Here is an 18,668-nt window from a genome sequence, read left to right as displayed (position 1 = left end):
TAGAGAGTTGGTAAGATCCAGCCCTATATTGTGGATCCTATAGTCCCTGCCCTCAAGGAGGTTATGATGACCAAAGAGGTCCCTCTATAGTACACTGATAGGTGGGGTTGATGCCAGCCCAAATCTGGAAGCTGTCAAGACGATCACAAATCAATTGGGTAAACAATATCCCTGGAGACAGAGGTGGAGCTGGGTTTGGCCATAAATGAATCAGGGCATACCACACAAAAGGTGTCACCTTTCTAAAGTGGACAATTAACCCAGTATAAAAAGCCCAGCATCTCAGACAGGTGGTACCCTGAAGGCTGCTTCACTTCATATCCTCCTTGTTTCTTCAGTGAATTAGGTAAGTTGGTGGAGTTTTTCTAACTTTAAGGTTACAGACCTCAGTGGCTACTGTAAAAGTAAATCTAGAAGTTAGCATGGCCCAGAAAAGAGATAATTCAGGTAGAAAACATAGGTTTTGATCTTAGCTCTATCTTTTCTTGCCTCAGTAACATTTGGCAAATTACTAAATCCTCTGAGCCTCAGTTTCCTCATATGTTAAAAAAAAAAAAACTATTTGTCTCTGTTCCTCAACGATAAAATAGGGACAACTAGAAAAGGCAAATCACTCCAGTAAAAAGAAGAGTATTGAATTAAATCACCTCTAAGGTCCCTTATTGTTCTGACATGCTACAATACTATTATATTATAATGTTCTTGAGTACAAAAAGCTCATAAAAGCTTTGTTGTTCATGTACTTTTAAGGGCACTTGATACTGATGAAAGTTTGTCTCTATCTTGAGGAATTAATGAAAATGGAGGTTTGGTTCCTCCATGACTTCCAAGTGTTCTGCATTGCTTGACTATTTAGTTCAAATAAGTTTGGGAGGTAAGGGGAAAATGATAGTAGTCTATTTTCTACTATGTCTATTCTTTTAGTCTCATCTGTTGGACTGTAAGTTTCTTGAGGACAGAAATTGTCTTTTGCTTCCTTTTTTGCATCCTCAATGCTTAGCACAAGTGCCTAGTATGCAGTAAGCATTTAATAGATGTTTTTGTTGCTATTTGTCCTTCATTATTGAAGATGACCAATGAAATCATGAGGAGGATATCTTGACTCAGACATGAATTGGAGACAGTCTCGGTCATCAGCTTCAATGGATTAATTTAAATGCAGATATTTCCTATTAACTTAGCTTCCTTTAACTGGTACCATTCTGCTTTCATTTCTTCTTGCTAAATGTCCAACTCCAGAGCTTCTTCTTGATGATTGGTTGAAAAGAGAGTTTTTTTTCATTAAGCATAGGAATGAGGTAGGATCTGAGGTCTGATCTATTCCCATCCTTTGTAGATAAGTTCCTCTTAATGAGCTACTTTCATGTTTAACTACCCTGCAAGATCTAGGTGATACTCAGTGGTCTAGGGCCTCTAGAGGAGATTGGGATTCTTTAGTACTTTGTGTATTGAAGCTACTGTTAAGAAGCCCAAAAGTTGAAATCATTGGCTCTAGATTCAACCTGCATTAGGGATTAAGAAACAGTTTTCCCTTTTATTTTCACTAGTTTCCTGTTTTACCTTGAAATAGGCATTTAATTTTGCTGTGTTTGGGTGAGTAACACCTTCTCTCTTCCAAACTATATGAGAGAAGAAAGAAAAAATGAGAAATATTTTCATCACTCCTTTGATTGATGAAGGTTACTAATGTTGAAGAGCTTCTGGTTACTAGCAAATGAGGAATTGTCAAAGTTGCTAAGGTTGCTTAGTTTAAGAAAAAGAGAAGATTGTGGGATGGGGTGGATTGGCTGTTTTCAAATATTAAAAAAAGGGTTATCACTATTTTAAAAAAAAAAAGAATCAAGCTTAACTTTTATTTCAAAAATAGAACATGAAGAAATGGGTAGAAATTGAAGAGGCAAATTTATACTTGATGAAAAGATAAACTTTCTAACAATTAGGGAAATCCAAAGTGAAAGAAGGTTCTTCAAAAAGTAACAGGATTTCTCTTATTGAAGATCATTAAAGAAAGGTTAGATGGCCATCTATGAGGTTTACCATAGAACAAATTCTTTTTTAGTTATAAGTTGGCGCAGATGGTCACTGAAATCCATCTCTGATATTCAATATTCTATCATAAAAATAAGATCATGAAATGAAAGAAATAACAGAAATATATTTTTTTCTATTCAGGTTCACATAAATTTGCACAAAAGATGTCTGGTCTCATGCAATGTATTGTCCAAACAATCGACATTTTCTACCGTTATGCCAAAGAGGAAGGGGAATGTGAAAAACTAAGCAAAAATGAACTGAAGAAACTTTTAGAAAATGAATTTAATTCAGTTCTGAAGGTAAGGAATACATGCCATCAAAAGTCTATAGAGTCACGTTTTACGGGGTTTTAATTTCTCTTTTTTGATGTTTTGGGAAGGGATTGTGATTTCACTGGTATAGAGTAGAGGTGTGAAACTCAAGACCCACAGGCAAAGGACAAAACTTTCCAGTGTTTCTAGAACCAAATTAAAATGCCATTGGGAAATATTTAACAAAAGAAATAAAAACAGTGTAGAAAATGTTATTGTCTTTTTTCTAAGTCACTATGCAAATGGCAAGGACTGGTTTCTATTTGAGAGTTTGCTGCCAATGATTTGGAGAATTCCTAGTGAGAAAAGACTATCCGCTAATGCAGTCTTCTTTGTAGATTAGCATCTTTAGAGTTGCTCAAGAATTAAAGGTAAAGATGTCTTGATATGCAACCTTCGGATCTGAAAAGCAACAAACATACAACCCATATATCTTATGATGCATTGATGAGTCCTCTAGATAGATTTCCCTGGAATTCTACATGGAAGGAGTAAAGGATCAACAAATGTTTGTGTAACCGAATTAATAGAACTGGATCAAGTCCTGGTGAAATGAATCAAGGAATTTCTTATTGTATTAAGGAATGTTGGTCCTGGAGGAGAAAAAGGGAAGTGGGTAAAATTTATTTTCAGTAGTACCTAATATTCTTTCTGTGATAGCTAGGTGGTGCAGTGTAGAGAATGCTGATCCTGAATTAGGAAGATCTGAGTTCAAATTTGACTTCAGGTACTTACTAGTTTTGTGAAGCTGGGCAAGTCACTTAACCTCTATTTGTCTCAGTTCCTCAACTATAAAATAGGAACAACTAGAAAAGGCAAACCACTCCAGTATCTTTGCCAGGAAAGCCCTATGGGGTAACAAAGGATTGGACACAACTGACTGACTCAATAACTACAAAATATTCTTTCTGCCCTCCTTCATTACATAATATATATATATATATATATATGTTATCTTACAATCACAATCATCTCAGTCCCTCATGTTTATCTTGAAGTAACCTTTCTGTGCTTTGCTATTCTTTGTGACCCATCTTGTTTTTCTCCCTGGTCTCTTTAGACATCAGTTGCATAATATTAGTGTAAGTCAACCCAGAAACATAGCCAGTTGGATCCAACCTAGGTGTGCTAAGAACACACGTTTGCATAAGGTATGATGGATTGATTTCTTTTTCCTGTATTATTTTCTCTGAGACAGGATCCAAGTAATCCTCAAATTGTGAATGCTATCATGCATATACTGGACCAAGACCATGACAATCAAGTGGATTTTGCCGAGTTCCTTCTGATGTTAGTCAATCTGGCTCTCTCCTTCAATAAATCTCTCAGTAAAAAGTATTGTGAAGCATCGGGGTCAAAGCAAAAAGATCAAGATCACTCAAACCAAGAAGAACAGAATGTGACAGAGGAAGAAGAAAAAGGTTTTGGTGATGATCATTCAAATCCAGAAGCAGAACAAGAACAATGGTACACTTCCACGAATTTACAGAAAAAAGGAAGACATAGGCACCAGTCTCGGTCTAACTCTCCCTGGAGGAGAAGGAGAAGTAGCTCATCAAATTCAGGACACAGGAAGGACTCTAAAGAAAGACATCATAACTCAAAGATGATTCAGAAAGAGAGAAATGGGCTCAGTTCAAGAAAGCAGGGAGAAAAGAGACACAAATCAAGTTCTGATTCAAGCTCAGAAAAGTCCTCTAGTTTTGAGCATCATAGATCTAATGCACATACTGAAGGGCAATCAGGAAACAGACATAGACACTCAGGATCTGATCATCAACAATCCTCATCTAATCAGGCACATCCTGGCTCTACTACAAGAGGAAGACATGGGTCCACTTCTAGCCAGGCAAGTGACAGTGAAGGACAAACAAGAAACCACTCCAGAGACTCGGTCTCTGGTCATAGACAATCTTCACCTACACACTCAGACTCTGGTTCCTCTAGAAGACACAGATCCAGACATGGTTCATCCAATCATAGGAAAGGGCAATCAGAAGACAGACATAGGCACTCAGGATCTGGTCATCAACAATCCTCATCTAGTCAGGGACATCATGGCTCTAATAAAAAAGGAAGACACGGGTCCACTTCTAGCCAGGCAAGTGACAGTGAAGGACAAACAAGAAACCACTCCAGAGACTCAGTCTCTGGTCATAGACAATCTTCACCTACACACTCAGACTCTGGTTCCTCTAGAAGACACAGATCCAAACATGGTTCATCCAATCATAGGAAAGGGCAATCAGGAGACAGACATAGGCACTCAGGATCTGGTCATCAACAATCCTCATCTAGTCAGGAACATCATGGCTCTAATACAAGAGGAAGACACGGGTCCACTTCTAGCCAGGCAAGTGACAGTGAAGGACAAATAAGAAACCACTCCAGAGACTCAGTCTCTGGTCATAGACAGTCTTCACCTACACACTCAGACTCTGGTTCCTCTAGAAGACACAGATCCAGACATGGTTCATCCAATCATAGGAAAGGGCAATCAGGAGACAGACATAGGCACTCAAGATCTGGTCATCAACAATCCTCATCTAGTCAGGGACATCATGGCTCTAATAAAAAAGGAAGACACGGGTCCACTTCTAGCCAGGCAAGTGACAGTGAAGGACAAACAAGAAACCACTCCAGAGACTCAGTCTCTGGTCATAGACAATCTTCACCTACACACTCAGACTCTGGTTCCTCTAGAAGACACAGATCCAAACATGGTTCATCCAATCATAGGAAAGGGCAATCAGGAGACAGACATAGGCACTCAGGATCTGGTCATCAACAATCCTCATCTAGTCAGGAACATCATGGCTCTAATACAAGAGGAAGACACGGGTCCACTTCTAGCCAGGCAAGTGACAGTGAAGGACAAATAAGAAACCACTCCAGAGACTCAGTCTCTGGTCATAGACAGTCTTCACCTACACACTCAGACTCTGGTTCCTCTAGAAGACAGGGATCCAGACATGGTTCATCTAATCACACTGAAGGGGAATCAGGAGACAGACATAGGCACTCAGGATCTGGTCACCAACATTCTTCATCCAGTCAGGGAAAAACTGAGTCAAGGACAGGAGGAAGACATCAATCCAGTGACAGCCATAGAGTTTCTGACAGTTCCCAGGGACAGTCAGGGTCCAGAACAAGGAATACAGGAAGAAGGGAATCCAGTCCTGAGCAGTCAGGAGAAAGCCAAGCCAAAAGTCCAGGAAGACAACAGTCAGGGATAAACCCCAGGCAATCAGATGAAACTCAGGATCATTCTGTGTCAAGAAAAACTAGAAGACATGAAGCTAGCCATGCGCAATCAAGTGATAGCCCTAAGCAGTCAGGTTCCAGACACAGACAAACAAGTCCTGAGCAATACAGTGAAAGATTTGGCCGCTCTGAATCTGGTTATGATAACACAAAGTACACTACACTTAATAATCATAGATCGAATACAAACCAATCTACTAATAGTTCTGGCCAGACAGGAAAAAAAGAGCATGGACATAGAAATCTATCAGATACTAGAGTCACAGAGGGTACTAGCTACAACAGATCAGAATACAATTCCAGAGTAATAGGGGAAAGTGGGAGACACAGACAAGATACTGTTGGTTCCAGGAGATCAGAGAGTATTAATTCAAAGAAAAGAATCTACTCAGCCCCCTGCCATCCCTGTACCAATACTCCCCTCTATGCTTATGTCCAAGAGCGCAGGAATTATTACTGCTACTAAAATGCAAGCAGAAGACCAAGAAACCGAAATGCCAAGTGAATAAAAAAAATAACTAAATTATCATTTGTGACATTTCTAGGAATAGGGCTTTTTTGTTCTTTAAACAGAGAATTCAATTCCATCTTTTCTATTTGCTAACAGATTTTGTTTTTATGAGTGGTGGGTATTTTTGTTCCTTGATTAGAAATTGGTGAGCCAAGAAAATAATAGAATGTGGAGGAAACTATTGGACAGAATTGGTCTAAAAGAAGTTAATTTGGGAGCCCAGGGTATATGGAATTGATTGTTTTTTCTTAATCTCAGAACTCAATTTTTATAGCTTCTTTGTGGTTTTTAATTAGCACGTAAAAGCTGATGAGTCTTCTTCAAGAAGTTATATATGTATTTATTATTATGGACCTGGAGGCCAAAGTTGCTGTAGGCAGGGCTGCCAATCCGCATTACAGTTACCAAATACTTACAGATTTTGATAGCCAGGATGAAAACCAGAATGAGATATTGGTGCCATGTCAATCTTCCTAACCAATGAATAAGGCAGTTATCTTTGAAGAATAAAAATTGACTTATTTTTATCCAATGAACAAAATTTATCAGCTCTAAATTGATCTTAAAATACACTCCCTCAGAAATTATTATAGGTTGGAAACAATGGAAAGAACAACTCAGGACTGCTCTGCATTGTATTTGACTTCCAATCAGAAGAATATCAATTACAAAGGAGAAAAGAAGAGAGGATGTATCTTAATAGGGTCCTTTTTGATTTATTGTAATAATCTTGAGCTTATTGGTATTCCCTCAAATCAGTAAATTTCATTAAAATTGAAAATAAACAAAATAGCAAATAAATACTGTTTTTGGATGATATAACAAAACAAGAGATGAAAAATTAATTAATATTATAAAAATCAATTAAAAGAAGGGGAAATTGTTCCTCTTTCCAAATGACATGATAGTATATTCAGAAAACCAAGCAATACTGCAAAGAAACTAACAGAAATAACTAATAGTTTCAGTTAAATAGTAGGATGAAAAATAAATCCATAAAAATCACTAGCCTTTCTATATATTACTAACAAAATTCAGGAAAAATTAGTAATAAGAGAAATTACATTCAAAATAATTACAAAATGCATAAAATATCCATAAATTAATCTCCTGATAACATGTGCAAGATTTATATATACAAAATTCTTAATACTTTTTTTACATGTAAAAGAAGATATAAATTGGTAGAAAAACTGTCAATATTCAAAATTGCACTACATCAAAAAAAATAAATAAAATGGTAATACTACTTAGATGTATTTACAGATTCCATTCCATACCAATAAAATTTCCAAGGGAACACTTTGTGACACTGGGTAAAAAAAAAAAAAAAAAAAAAAAAAGGTCAACTTTCATTTCAAGAGGAAAAAATGGTTTAGGAATTCAAGGGAAGTATTGAGGATATTAATTTAATTAAATAAAATAGAAAAGACCAAACCTCAAACTGCTTTGGGAATCTCATCACTAGAGAGTTTAACTTGGAAATAAAATGCTTCCCAAAAATATTCTGATGTGCAAACACTATTTAGCCATCAATAAGTCATTTCTTTAAAAAAAATATAAAGCAGAAATAAGATAGGTGGGACTGGGAAGGATTATGTCAAAATGATTAAGTAGAGAGCAAACTAGAAAGAAAATATATTCCTGCCATAGAGTAAAATTGAGTTTTCTATACATGTTGATACTCAAAGGAAACAAAAGGGATAAAAGGCCAGGAGAGAATAGATGCAGTGCAAGATTACGCCAGACATTCATTTTATGGTAAGAATAAAGATAAATCCCCTCCATGATAGCAATAGCTTGCATTTCATAGATTTTAGATCTTAAATAAAGCTTGGGTATTATTCATTTACATTGGTTTCCCATTCCTACTTTATTTTGATGGCCACAAGCCAGTGACCATATTTTACCAGAGACAATGAAATTGTATGGGGCCAAGAATAATAGAAACTATTAGAGAAAATGGCAAAATAGCAAGAAGAAATGCCAATGACATTCCAGCAATCTCAAAAAAAAAAAAAAAATCCTCCTCCAAATAGATACAGGAAATGCATCATACTTAATCCTGATAAAGATATCCAAGAAAACATCACAGTATATTATGAATCAGCAAAAAGAAGCAGATAGGTCTGTGGACATTGGGGAAGGGTTGTGAGCTCTTTTAGAACTCTATAACCCAGAGAGGGTGTGTACACTGAAGCAAAAGGAGTTCCCAAAACCACACTGTGGAACTTCAATAAGAAGAAGTGCCAACTGGCGGCTCCAACTGGCAGCTTTGTTGCTCACTACCAGTTCTGGGTCAGACTAATAAGGCTAATAAGGGGACTTGCACCTAGGGGAACCAGGATAAGAAGTGAATGTATAACCTATCTTATATACCTAGAGAGGAACAAGTTCAGAAGCAAGTAGCTGTGAGGCTCAAATCCCTGGGTAAGAGCAGAGTCACAGCCTAAAGAAAAATAATAACTAGGGCAGAAATTACAGACCAAAGAAAAGACTCATTTCTGTCACTTAGAACCAATACAACTTCCTGGCCAGCTAATGGGGCAGTCTGCAAGCAGCCTACTGCTCCTCTGACCCAAATCCAGGTCAGGAAATTTGGGAACTCAAACCAAGGAAGCAGAAGTCAGGTTTTGATGTGGATAGGTCCAATGTGAGGGCACTGAAAGCTTGCAGGTCCCCATGGTAAGCTATCTCTGAGATCCTGAATTAACGCAACACTCAATACCGTAAGAAAGTACTAACAGAACCAACCAAAACCCTTTTTTTTTTTTTTTTCCAGAATCATACAGAACCTGGCTCTAAGAATAAAAATCCAAAAGTTGGGAAGTGGCTAAGCAAAGATACATAAAAAAAGAAGCTTACATTATGGTAATAGGGAAGTTCAAAAATACAAATCAGAAGAAAAAAATGATTCTGATACATCTTCAATAAAAGTCTCAAATAAAACACAGGTTGGACACAAATTCAACTACGATTCCTGGAGGTGTAGCAAGAACTTTTTTTAAAGTTTAACTTTTTTTTTTTTTTTTTAACAAATGAAATGATAATGAGATGAAAATATTGAAAAATAATGAGTGGTATGAATAAAAGAATTGGAAAGAAAGTTCAGAGGTTGGAATGATACATAAGACTTTTTCCAAACAACAAAATGCCTGAAAATTTGAATGAATCAAAGAGAAGTCAGTGCCATGAAACAAGAAAGCTAAGACTGAAAAAAAAATCGAAGAAAATGTAAGATACAACATAGCAAAACTTAGAAGTGACTTAGAAAAGAGATAACTAAAGAATCATTGGACTACTTGAAAGCCATGATAAAAGAAAAAGACCCAAGACATTGTATACAAAGAAATCTTAAAAGAAAACTGCCCAGATCTCTTAGAATCAGAAGACAAAGTGAAATAGAAAGAATACTGAAGCCATTATCTAAAAGAAACCCCCAAGTGAAAACTCTCAGGGACATTGCAGTCAAAATCCAGAACTTTCAGATAAAAGTAAAAATAATGCAAGTAGCCAAAAGGAAAGAATTCAAGTTCTGGGGAACCATGGATATGATTACATATAACTTAGCAGCCACATCTATAAAGTCATCAGCAACCTGATGTCAAGGACAAAACAGCAATAAAGCAGTAGAGACTTGGAATACAATATTCCAGAAGGCAAAGGATATGGGCTCATAACCAAGAATAGTTTCCTGGGATAGTTGATGATGAAGAGGGGCAATGAATCTTTAGTGAAATTAGGGGACTTGCTACTGAGGCAATAAGTTAGGTAGTGCAGTAGATAGAATATTGGACCTGAAGACAGGAAGACCTAAATCAAATCTCGTCTCAGACACTTACCTTCTATCTGCCCCAGTTTCCTGAATTATAAAATAAGGACCATAATAGCACTTACTTTCTGGATTGTTGGGGGGCTCAAAGGAGCCAATATTTGTAAAGCATTTAGTACAATGTCTGGCACATATTAGCCACTCAATATATTTCCTTCCTTTTAAGATTCTATTAATATGTTTATCACTAATGATTATTAGAAATAAATGGGTCAAAACCTGAACATAAAATATATAGGATTATGAATATAATAATATATAGGATATATTATATATAATAATGTTATGTTATAATATTGTTATTATATTACATATAATAATATATAGGATATAAATATAAAGTATTATGGGTATGTAACATTACATTATACATCATCCTGTCCTATATCTGTTTCACTACTCACTTTCATATTTTTTTTCCTTTATCTGAGAAGTTACACGAAAATACATGCAAGATCCTCCTAATTCCTCTGATTAATTCACCAGACAATGTCTTAAATATTTGCAAAACTTTATGGTACAATCAATGGAAAATTCTGCCTTCTAGGACTGTTTGCCTGGAAGATATAAATTCCAGCAAACCTTTGGAACTGATGTGAATTGCCTTCATCTCTCTGAAAAGAGATAGGAAAACTATAAGGAACATTCTGGCCCTGACAGATTATTTTCACTGTTATGTGTAGACTTCTAAATAAGAAAAACAAGTCTTCTGTTGAAACTGAACTGTTATGAGGAAGATATGTGTCTGTGAATGACTTCTCTGCTTAGACCAATTCTGACTAAGATTATAATTTTGAGATCATATACTACAAAAGGTATTTGACTTGGCATGAATCAAAATTTCTAGAATTATGCTTTTCCATTCTATAGGTAGAGAAATGGTCCTCATTGTAATCTCTCCAAATTGGTAAATGTAAGGAGGGCTGGTAAAATCTAAGTCACATCTACCCCAATGGATGACTGGAGAGTGAAGATCTAAATCACAAATTTTGAAGAGGTCATGGAATTGTAGAGAGAAAGGTTCTTGGAAAGATCATCATTGTGAATGCTGAAGTCTTCAAAGAGGACTCCTAGAAGTCGATAGGTAGACAAATCATAGAAAAAAGTCCATAAAACAGGTTCCAATCATTAAGAAAGGCAGGAGGATACCCCGGAGGTTAGTAGCTGTTTTAAGAATTTATATAATGAGCTGACATAGACTTTAAGGAAGTTGAAGTACATGTTGAATGGTTGTAGTAGACAAAAAGATCTGAAAGTTCCAAGAAGCAAGGAGCATGGTAACTCCTTTGGTGAGTCAGGAGTTGGCAGGGCTAAGCAGGAGAAAGGAAATCACAAACCAGATCTGAACAGGTCCAGAGTGCTTCAATAATTCAAGTATCTATAATTCTGTCAATGTGAGGACACCCTTTGCTGACTCAGGTTATAAACTGCCTTAACTCATTAGGTGGTTTTTGAGAGATGATGGGGTTGTAATTAAATGAATTATCCTATGATAAAACTGATGATCTCTGAATTTAACCAATCTGGATCACAGACATTAGGCATCACTGGGCTTATATGCTAACCTTTTCCAGTTTGGAACAATCTACCAGGGCTTATACTTCATTGGCCATAGCCTCAACAAATTCAAGGGTAACCTCCTTCTACTTGATGCAAACACTTGAATGGAAGACACCTTAATGGCAAACTTCCAAAGGTTTGGATCAGAGATGAAACCAGGAAGAAAAGAGCCTGGACTCATAACTTCATTCATTCAAGAAACTCCCTCTTCCAATGCAGATTAGCATCGTTTTGCAACTTCCTCCCCTTCCCTCCTCATAATAATAATAATGTAATTTTTCCAATTACATGTGAAGATAGTTTTCAACTTCCACTTTTCTAAAATTTTGAGTTTTGAATTTTTCTCCCTTCTCTCCCTCTTCCCCAAGATGGCAAGCAATATGATAAAAGTTATACATACAATCATATTAATCATATTTTCACATTAGTCATATTGTGAAAGAAGAATCAGAGCAAAGGGGGAAAATCCTGAGAGGGGAAATAAAAGTAGCATACTTTGATCTGTATTCAGATTTCACAGTTCTTTCTCTGGATGTGGATAGCATCTTCCATCATGAATCTTTTGGGATTGTCTTTGATAATTGTATTTCTGAGAAGTCTATCATACTTGATCATACAATGTGCAACTTAGAATCTTGAAAAGTTGACTAAGGCACTAAAAGGTTACATAATTTTTCTGCATTCATGCAGTCAGTATATATGGGAAACAGGGCTCAAATTCATGTCTTTCTAGCTGTAAGATCAGGTCTCTATCTACCATCACAATTTAATTCACTGATAATGACAATATAAGTGGTTTAATTCATATTATTTGTGTTATGGTTTTGTTGTGCTTTTCATTTTATATAAAAAAGCACATTAAAACAACTTTGAAACATTTCAATGTAAACTATTACTCTGAACATTTCTAGTTGCATTTACTGTGTTTTTAGAACAAGAAATTATTCAGTTCATTAATTATAACACACAAAGAGCAATTTTATAGAGTTTAAAAAAGAAGTTGAATAATTTGACTAAGACCACAAGACTCTCTCCTCATACTTTAAACATGGAGAAATATAGCATCCACTATCAGAAATTGTCAAAAGCAGAAAATAATAGAGAAGTAAGCATTTGCTAAGCATCTTCTAGACACATGTATGGAAAAGTTCCACCTTTGTAAGAAACATGGGGATAGTGTAAGAAAGATGCATAAGAGAAACAGACAGACACAGCCATAAATACGGAGAGATAAAGAGACACAAAGAGAATGGAAACTGCTAGGACCCAAAACCAACACCAGAACAGGTGATAGGCAAAAACAATTCTGAAACAAATTTAAGAGAATATTACATTGAATATTACAATATTACAAAGACAATGCATGTCTTTGTAATAGCAAAATAGCAGTAGAAAAGTGATGGACTAAAAGGAGAGAATTTTGGCAAAATGGGGAATCCCTGAGGAGCAGAGAGGAGCTCAGAACAAAAAAGCTCAGAGCCAGAAGGTGGGAAGCAAGCAAAACCTTCTCCCTTCCAGAAGACAGGATTGACTCTCTAGCAACTCCAAACTATTCAGATTTGTACTATAGGTTGAAATGATTACATAGAGTTCTGCAGAAAGTTGGAAATGGGTTGTTGTTGTTGTTGCTGCTGCTGCTATTGTTTTCTATTTTGACTATAGGTTTAGGTATGAGTGATTCCTATTTTTTATTATATAAATAAGATTTTTTTTCTTTTTTAAAATATTTTTATTGAGAGACACTATGGTATAGATCAGGAGTGGGGAACTTTTTTTTTCTACCAAAGGCCATTTGGATATTTATACCATAATTCACAGGCCATACAAAACTATCAGTTTATAGAACTCAAGCCTTGGCAGATTGTTGTACCTAGCTCTCAGCTCATCATCATCTACAATTATCTTAACAGATATTCCCCACCCCCTAGTCCAGGTGATAGACCAAGACAAGAAAGTTGGATTTATTGTTTTTCTCCTATGTTCTGACTGCCTCTCAATAGTACTCCATTGCATTTTTGTACCACAATTTGTTCAACTATTCCTTTACTTTTGCTAGTTTAAAATGATCTTTGCTAAATAACTGTGAATCATATGGTTCAAGGGCTGGAGGAAACTTTAGAAGTTTAACCATTTTAGAATTGAAAGGATTAAGTCCCAAAAAAGCAATTAGTTTTTCCAAGATCAAAAACACAGCAAGTGGCAAAGCTGACATTCAAACACAGGTTTTCTGGCTCCAGATTGCATGGTTTTCTAATCTGTTTTTGGTTGCACTACAGACTAGCACCTTTTTTTTTTTTTTTTTTTTTTTTTGAGAGCAATATGGCACAAAACTCATCATTTCTTTCAATGTAGCAGTTCCATTGCTAGAACTCCAAACTTAAATATATATATATGTATGTATATATGAAAAGGAAAATATGCCCTTTCTGCATAAAAGATATTCAAAGTTCTTCCATTTATAATTGCAAAAGAAACCATTAGAAAGTAAATGAATTAATTAATTGTAAAAAGCAGCATAGCATGGTGGATGATGGGAATAAGTGTGCTTGAAGATTTGAAAATTAGTCCATATATACACAGCATCTCATTTGATTCGTACAACAACCCTATTAAATAGATTCTTTTACTAACACCATTTTAAAGATGAGGAAACTGAAGCTGACAGAATTTGAGATTTGCTCATGACAATAATAGCCAAAAAATAACTAAGGTAGGACTTAATCTTAAATCTCCCTTACCCATAAACCAGGCTTGAAGTCAGAAAGCCTATGTTCAGGTCTCACCTCTAAGGCATACTACCTGTGTAACCATGGGCAAGCCACCTGATCTGTGCCCCAGGAAACTCTCCAATGGTACAAATTAGGTGAGTTGCTGATCTGCATTGGTGAAGGGTGACTCCTACACAAATGAAATCATAGATTGTGAAGGAAAACAATAGCAAAAGTACTGTGCTATGTGACCCCTGGCAATTAAATTAACCTCTATATGCCTCAGGCAGATCCCTAAGATTTATCTATTAAACCATACTTAGGTTAAGACCAGAGTCTTAGTAGAGAAATTCCCTGAGCTTTGGTGGAGGTGTTCCCCATGCCAATAGAATCACGTACCTTTTCAGAATTCTGCACATGAATGTAAAAGAATATTATAATAGCTTAAAAAGAATTATGAAGTTTTCTTCAAATCTGGGTGAAATCAGAGTAATGGAGTATGTAATTATCATTATCAGAATACTATACATTCTGGCGACTACTTGGAGACAAAGATAGATGAAATGAGATGAGCTCTAATGAGATGAGATGACAAAGGAAAAAGCAAGTTAAAAGCAAGCCTGCAGAAGTTTAAAGTGTTTTTCTTAGCTTGTTGTTTGCTAAATCATTTGATGTCTTGTGAAAGGCTAAACATTTAGGATATTATTTTGCATCTTATTTTGCATGTTGTTTTTGTTATTTGGAAAATTTTGGAACACAAGGTTTTGTAAAGGTGAATGTTAAAAACTAGTTTTGCATGTATTTAGAAAAATAAAATACTGAATGGGACCAGGCAAAGATTTCTCAAAAAGTCTATGACATGGAGTAGGTCAGATCTTAGGCCTAAATTGCACAAAGTCACATGATTTCTATTAGAGATCACTAGGGTAGAAAAGATCAAACCCTAAAGCTTCAGAAACCTACATGATCCAGAGGAAGTACACAGCATTGCTGACCATTAGCCAGTGATTACTTCCTTTTCAGTCCATCCAAGGAACCCAAGGTTTTGCTATTTAAACAAATTCACTATTTCTGGCTTGCTAGGGCCAAGCACAATGCGGGGAGATGGGAGCTGAAGGTCTCTGAGTCTGCTCATCTGGTGTGCTTGGACCTCTCCTTGCAAAGACCAAACAAATGCTTCCTCTTTGTATCTGAAGATGCTTTTGAGTAATCAATGTGGGCAAAGAGATCTAGCACCCATCCCACACAGTTTATGGGGGGGCTTGCCCAAGATCTGTGACTTGCCAGAGAGAGGACTAGGGTTCTGCCTGGTTGGGTTTTCTGTGACCATCCTTGAGATCAGACTCTCAGCCTCCTCTCTGTGAAATATGGGCCTGAAGAGATGTATCCAAATACAAACAGGAGCACAAATCTCCAAAGAAGAAAAAGCCCAAAGGCAAATGGCTAGTCAGATAACTTATGCATGAATAATCCAGAGGGAAGGGGAAGGAGCAGTCCAGCAGAGCTGCTCTCCCCAGGGCACTGCCTTGTGAATTTGGGCTGAACTTAGGTGGAAGCCAGAAGGAAGTCCTGATAAATGGCCAGGGATGCTATGGATTACCACTGGATTGGAGATCCAAGCCAAAAAAATCAGCTCTGTATATTACAGGATCTCAAGCCATGAGATTGGAGCTACTTTCCCCAGAAGAAAATGGAGAAGGAGCAGTCCAAACCTAATCTTTGGAACAAAAGTGCACTTGATGAGATATTTCTGTCTTTTGTGTGGGAAAGAAACGGCCCTCTTCCATTTTTGTCTTATGTTTGTGTCTTTGTGCAGAATGTCTGTGTCATGTCTGTTCTGTAAGCTAGATTTTGTTTTAAAAAATGAAAAAGGTCTGACTTTTTCCCATGGACTTCACCTCTGGCTAAGCTGGGGCATGCAGAAAAAGTTAGCTAATTTTTGAGGGCAATAATTAGGGAGTTTGGCAATTGCTCGTTTCAAGATTTCAAAAGTGATTAGCATAAAGCAAATGTTATATGAGTGTTAACTACTTTATTGGATTTAATTTTTTTATATTTGATAACTTTATATGGATTTTTAGATGTGACCAACATACAATACCAATGTTGAAATAAATTAATTGTGTGTGTGTGTGTGTGTGTGTGTGTGTGTGTAAAGTAATTTGGAAGCAAATTCAACTAAATTAAAGTCTCCATGAGGAGGATAATGAATAGAGTAAAGAGTATTTTTCTCTTTCTTCCCCTTTTCCTCGTTCCCTGACTGTATCAGGGACACATGGACAAATGGGTGGGAGGGAAAGAAAGAATCTATGCTTAATCATTTTAGTGTAATTTGTTATTTAAGATATGATAGTAAAAGCAGTTATATATAAATTGTAATCCTTTTGCATTGACTTTGGGAAAAGATTTTATGGCTGCAGCCAGTGAAGCCTCCGGGGTTGGGCTACAGCTCAAGATATCCTATTTATATTTGTATTGTGTCTCATATCTTCCACTGACCACTTGCTCTGATTACAGAAATTTGCTATAAGAAGAAAAAGCATAAAATCTTTAACTCTCTTGCTTCCTAGGACAAGAGTTTCCTTCTCCGACGACCCACTTCACCTAAGTATTTGGGCCACCTTTCACCTTCCCTTTTGATCATTGGGAGAGGAAGCAGGCAATCTTAGTATATACCTAATCAGGTCCTGATTTAGAACCTAAAAGCTAAACTAGTTTCTTGCCTGGGCCTTAGCCATACCTAAAGCCTTTTACACTGGATATTGATGGAAGGCAGGGCCAGGTCCTAAGGGTCTCTGGAAGCCTATCCTAGACCCTTTGCTTACTTCTCAAAGAAACTTGGTGTCTTTGAGACAAACTCCCTGCCTTAGGGCTAGCTGCCCCAGCCTTTTTAATTGAGGAAGCTCTTAAATTCATCCTGGGCCAATGGTTGGAGATTCTGGCTCCCCAACAGGTTCAAAGTATTTTTGCTTATATTAGAGCTTTAGAATTGGGGAAAGGAATGAGATGTAGAGGCCTAGGAAGGCCTAGGTCACAAAGATGCCCTAGTGGAAGCAATATATTAAATCTTTAAATGTATGAAAAATAGGAGGTACTGAACAGGAGCATGTGAAGATTTCTCACAAAGTCCATGAGATAAAATAGGTCAGACCCAGGTTTAAGTTGCAGAAAGTCACGTGATCCCTAGTAGAAATTGATAGAGCAGAAAAGATTAAACCCTAGGTCTAAGCTTCAGGAAGTTATGTGACCCAAAAGAAATAGACAACATTGCTGACCATTGGCCAATAGTTACTTCCTTTTCAGTCCATCCAATGAACCCAAGTCTTTTGCTATTTAGCCAAATTCACTATGTCTGGCTTGCTAGGGCCAGGCACAATGTTGGGAGATGGGAGCTGAAGGGCTCTGGGAATGCTTGGGCCTCTCCTTGCAAGGACTGAATAAATACTTCCTCTTTGTATCTGAAAATGCCTTTGAGTAATTAATTTGGATAAGGAGCTCTAGCACCCTTCCCACACAATACATTTTTTAAAAGAGAGAGTTATAATGTAAAAAATAAATAAATAAAATAAAAAATAAAAAAAATTACTAGATTTTCTACTTCAAAAAAGGGGGGGAATGAAGCATATTAATTGGCAAATTTATTTAGTTGAAATGTACCTACACATCAGCTGGCATAGCTGCCAAAGGCTAATTGATCCCCTTCCTGACTTATTCCCAGATTTCCATTAATTTAGAAGCAGAATCCTTTCCCTTTTGTCCACCAACCCTTCCCACTTCATCTTGGAGCAAATCTCCCATTTCAAATTTCTCCATCAATCCTCTCCTGTTTAGGGAAGGAGGAAGGAGAGTCTCATAATATCTACTAGTTTTCCTATGAGATGATAAGTCTTTAAATTGATAATGACCCCCTTTGTACTTATTTATCTACAGTAAAGGAAGGGTTCTTTCTTCATGTAACTTTGTTGTTGTTATATTAACATGGGTGATTACATTTCCAACCCTCCACCCACCTTCAGCACCACCCTCTCTTTAATGTGTTTTGTTTGTAGATGATTCCTTTCAGAATTATTTTATTCTCTGAGTCTTGAGCTGTGGGATGCTTTCAAAAATATGGGAATGGGGGTGAGGAGAGGAGCAGAGGAGAAGAAAGAAAGAGAGAGAAGAAGGAGTAAAGAAAGAAGAAAAGAAAGATGGAAAGAAGAAAGGAAAGAAAAGGAGAGAAGAGAAGAGGGAGGGAAGAAGGGACAGAAGGTAGAAAGGTGAAAGAGGGGAGGGAGAGAGAAGAAAAAAGAGGAGGGAAGAGAGAAAGGATAGAGTAATGAAAAGAAGTATGGGAGGAAGGAAGGAGGAAGGAAGGAAGGAAGGAAGGAAGGAAGGAAGGAAGGAAGGAAGGAAGGAAGGAAGGAAGGAAGGAAGGAAGGAAGGAAGGAAGGAAGGAAGGAAGGAAG

The 18,668-nt window shown here is 36.8% G+C and overlaps 1 protein-coding gene across 1 annotated transcript; it reads left to right on the top strand.

Annotated features, from left to right (window-relative positions):
- Positions 1–303: 303 nt before the first annotated feature.
- Positions 304–7,226, top strand: LOC141539986 (uncharacterized). Its single transcript, XM_074263496.1, has 3 exons — positions 304–346; positions 2,173–2,333; positions 3,544–7,226. Exons 2-3 carry the CDS (start codon positions 2,196–2,198, stop codon positions 6,073–6,075), a joined length of 2,670 nt encoding a protein of 889 aa, XP_074119597.1. The 5' UTR covers positions 304–346; positions 2,173–2,195; the 3' UTR covers positions 6,076–7,226.
- Positions 7,227–18,668: the final 11,442 nt, after the last annotated feature.

The sequence above is a fragment of the Sminthopsis crassicaudata genome, chromosome 4 (assembly GCF_048593235.1).
Source record: "Sminthopsis crassicaudata isolate SCR6 chromosome 4, ASM4859323v1, whole genome shotgun sequence".
Classification (NCBI taxonomy): Eukaryota; Metazoa; Chordata; class Mammalia; order Dasyuromorphia; family Dasyuridae; genus Sminthopsis; species Sminthopsis crassicaudata.
The sequence above is the reverse complement of the archived record's forward strand: the minus strand, read 5'-3'. Positions and strand labels throughout refer to the sequence as shown.

Bases quoted from the DNA above. Each gene is read 5' to 3' on its own strand.
- LOC141539986 (XM_074263496.1), top strand. From the start codon at position 2,196: ATGTCTGGTCTCATGCAATGTATTGTCCAAACAATCGACATTTTCTAC. The intron at 2,334-3,543 runs GTAAGGAATACA...TCTCTGAGACAG, and splicing joins AATTTAATTCAGTTCTGAAG to GATCCAAGTAATCCTCAAAT.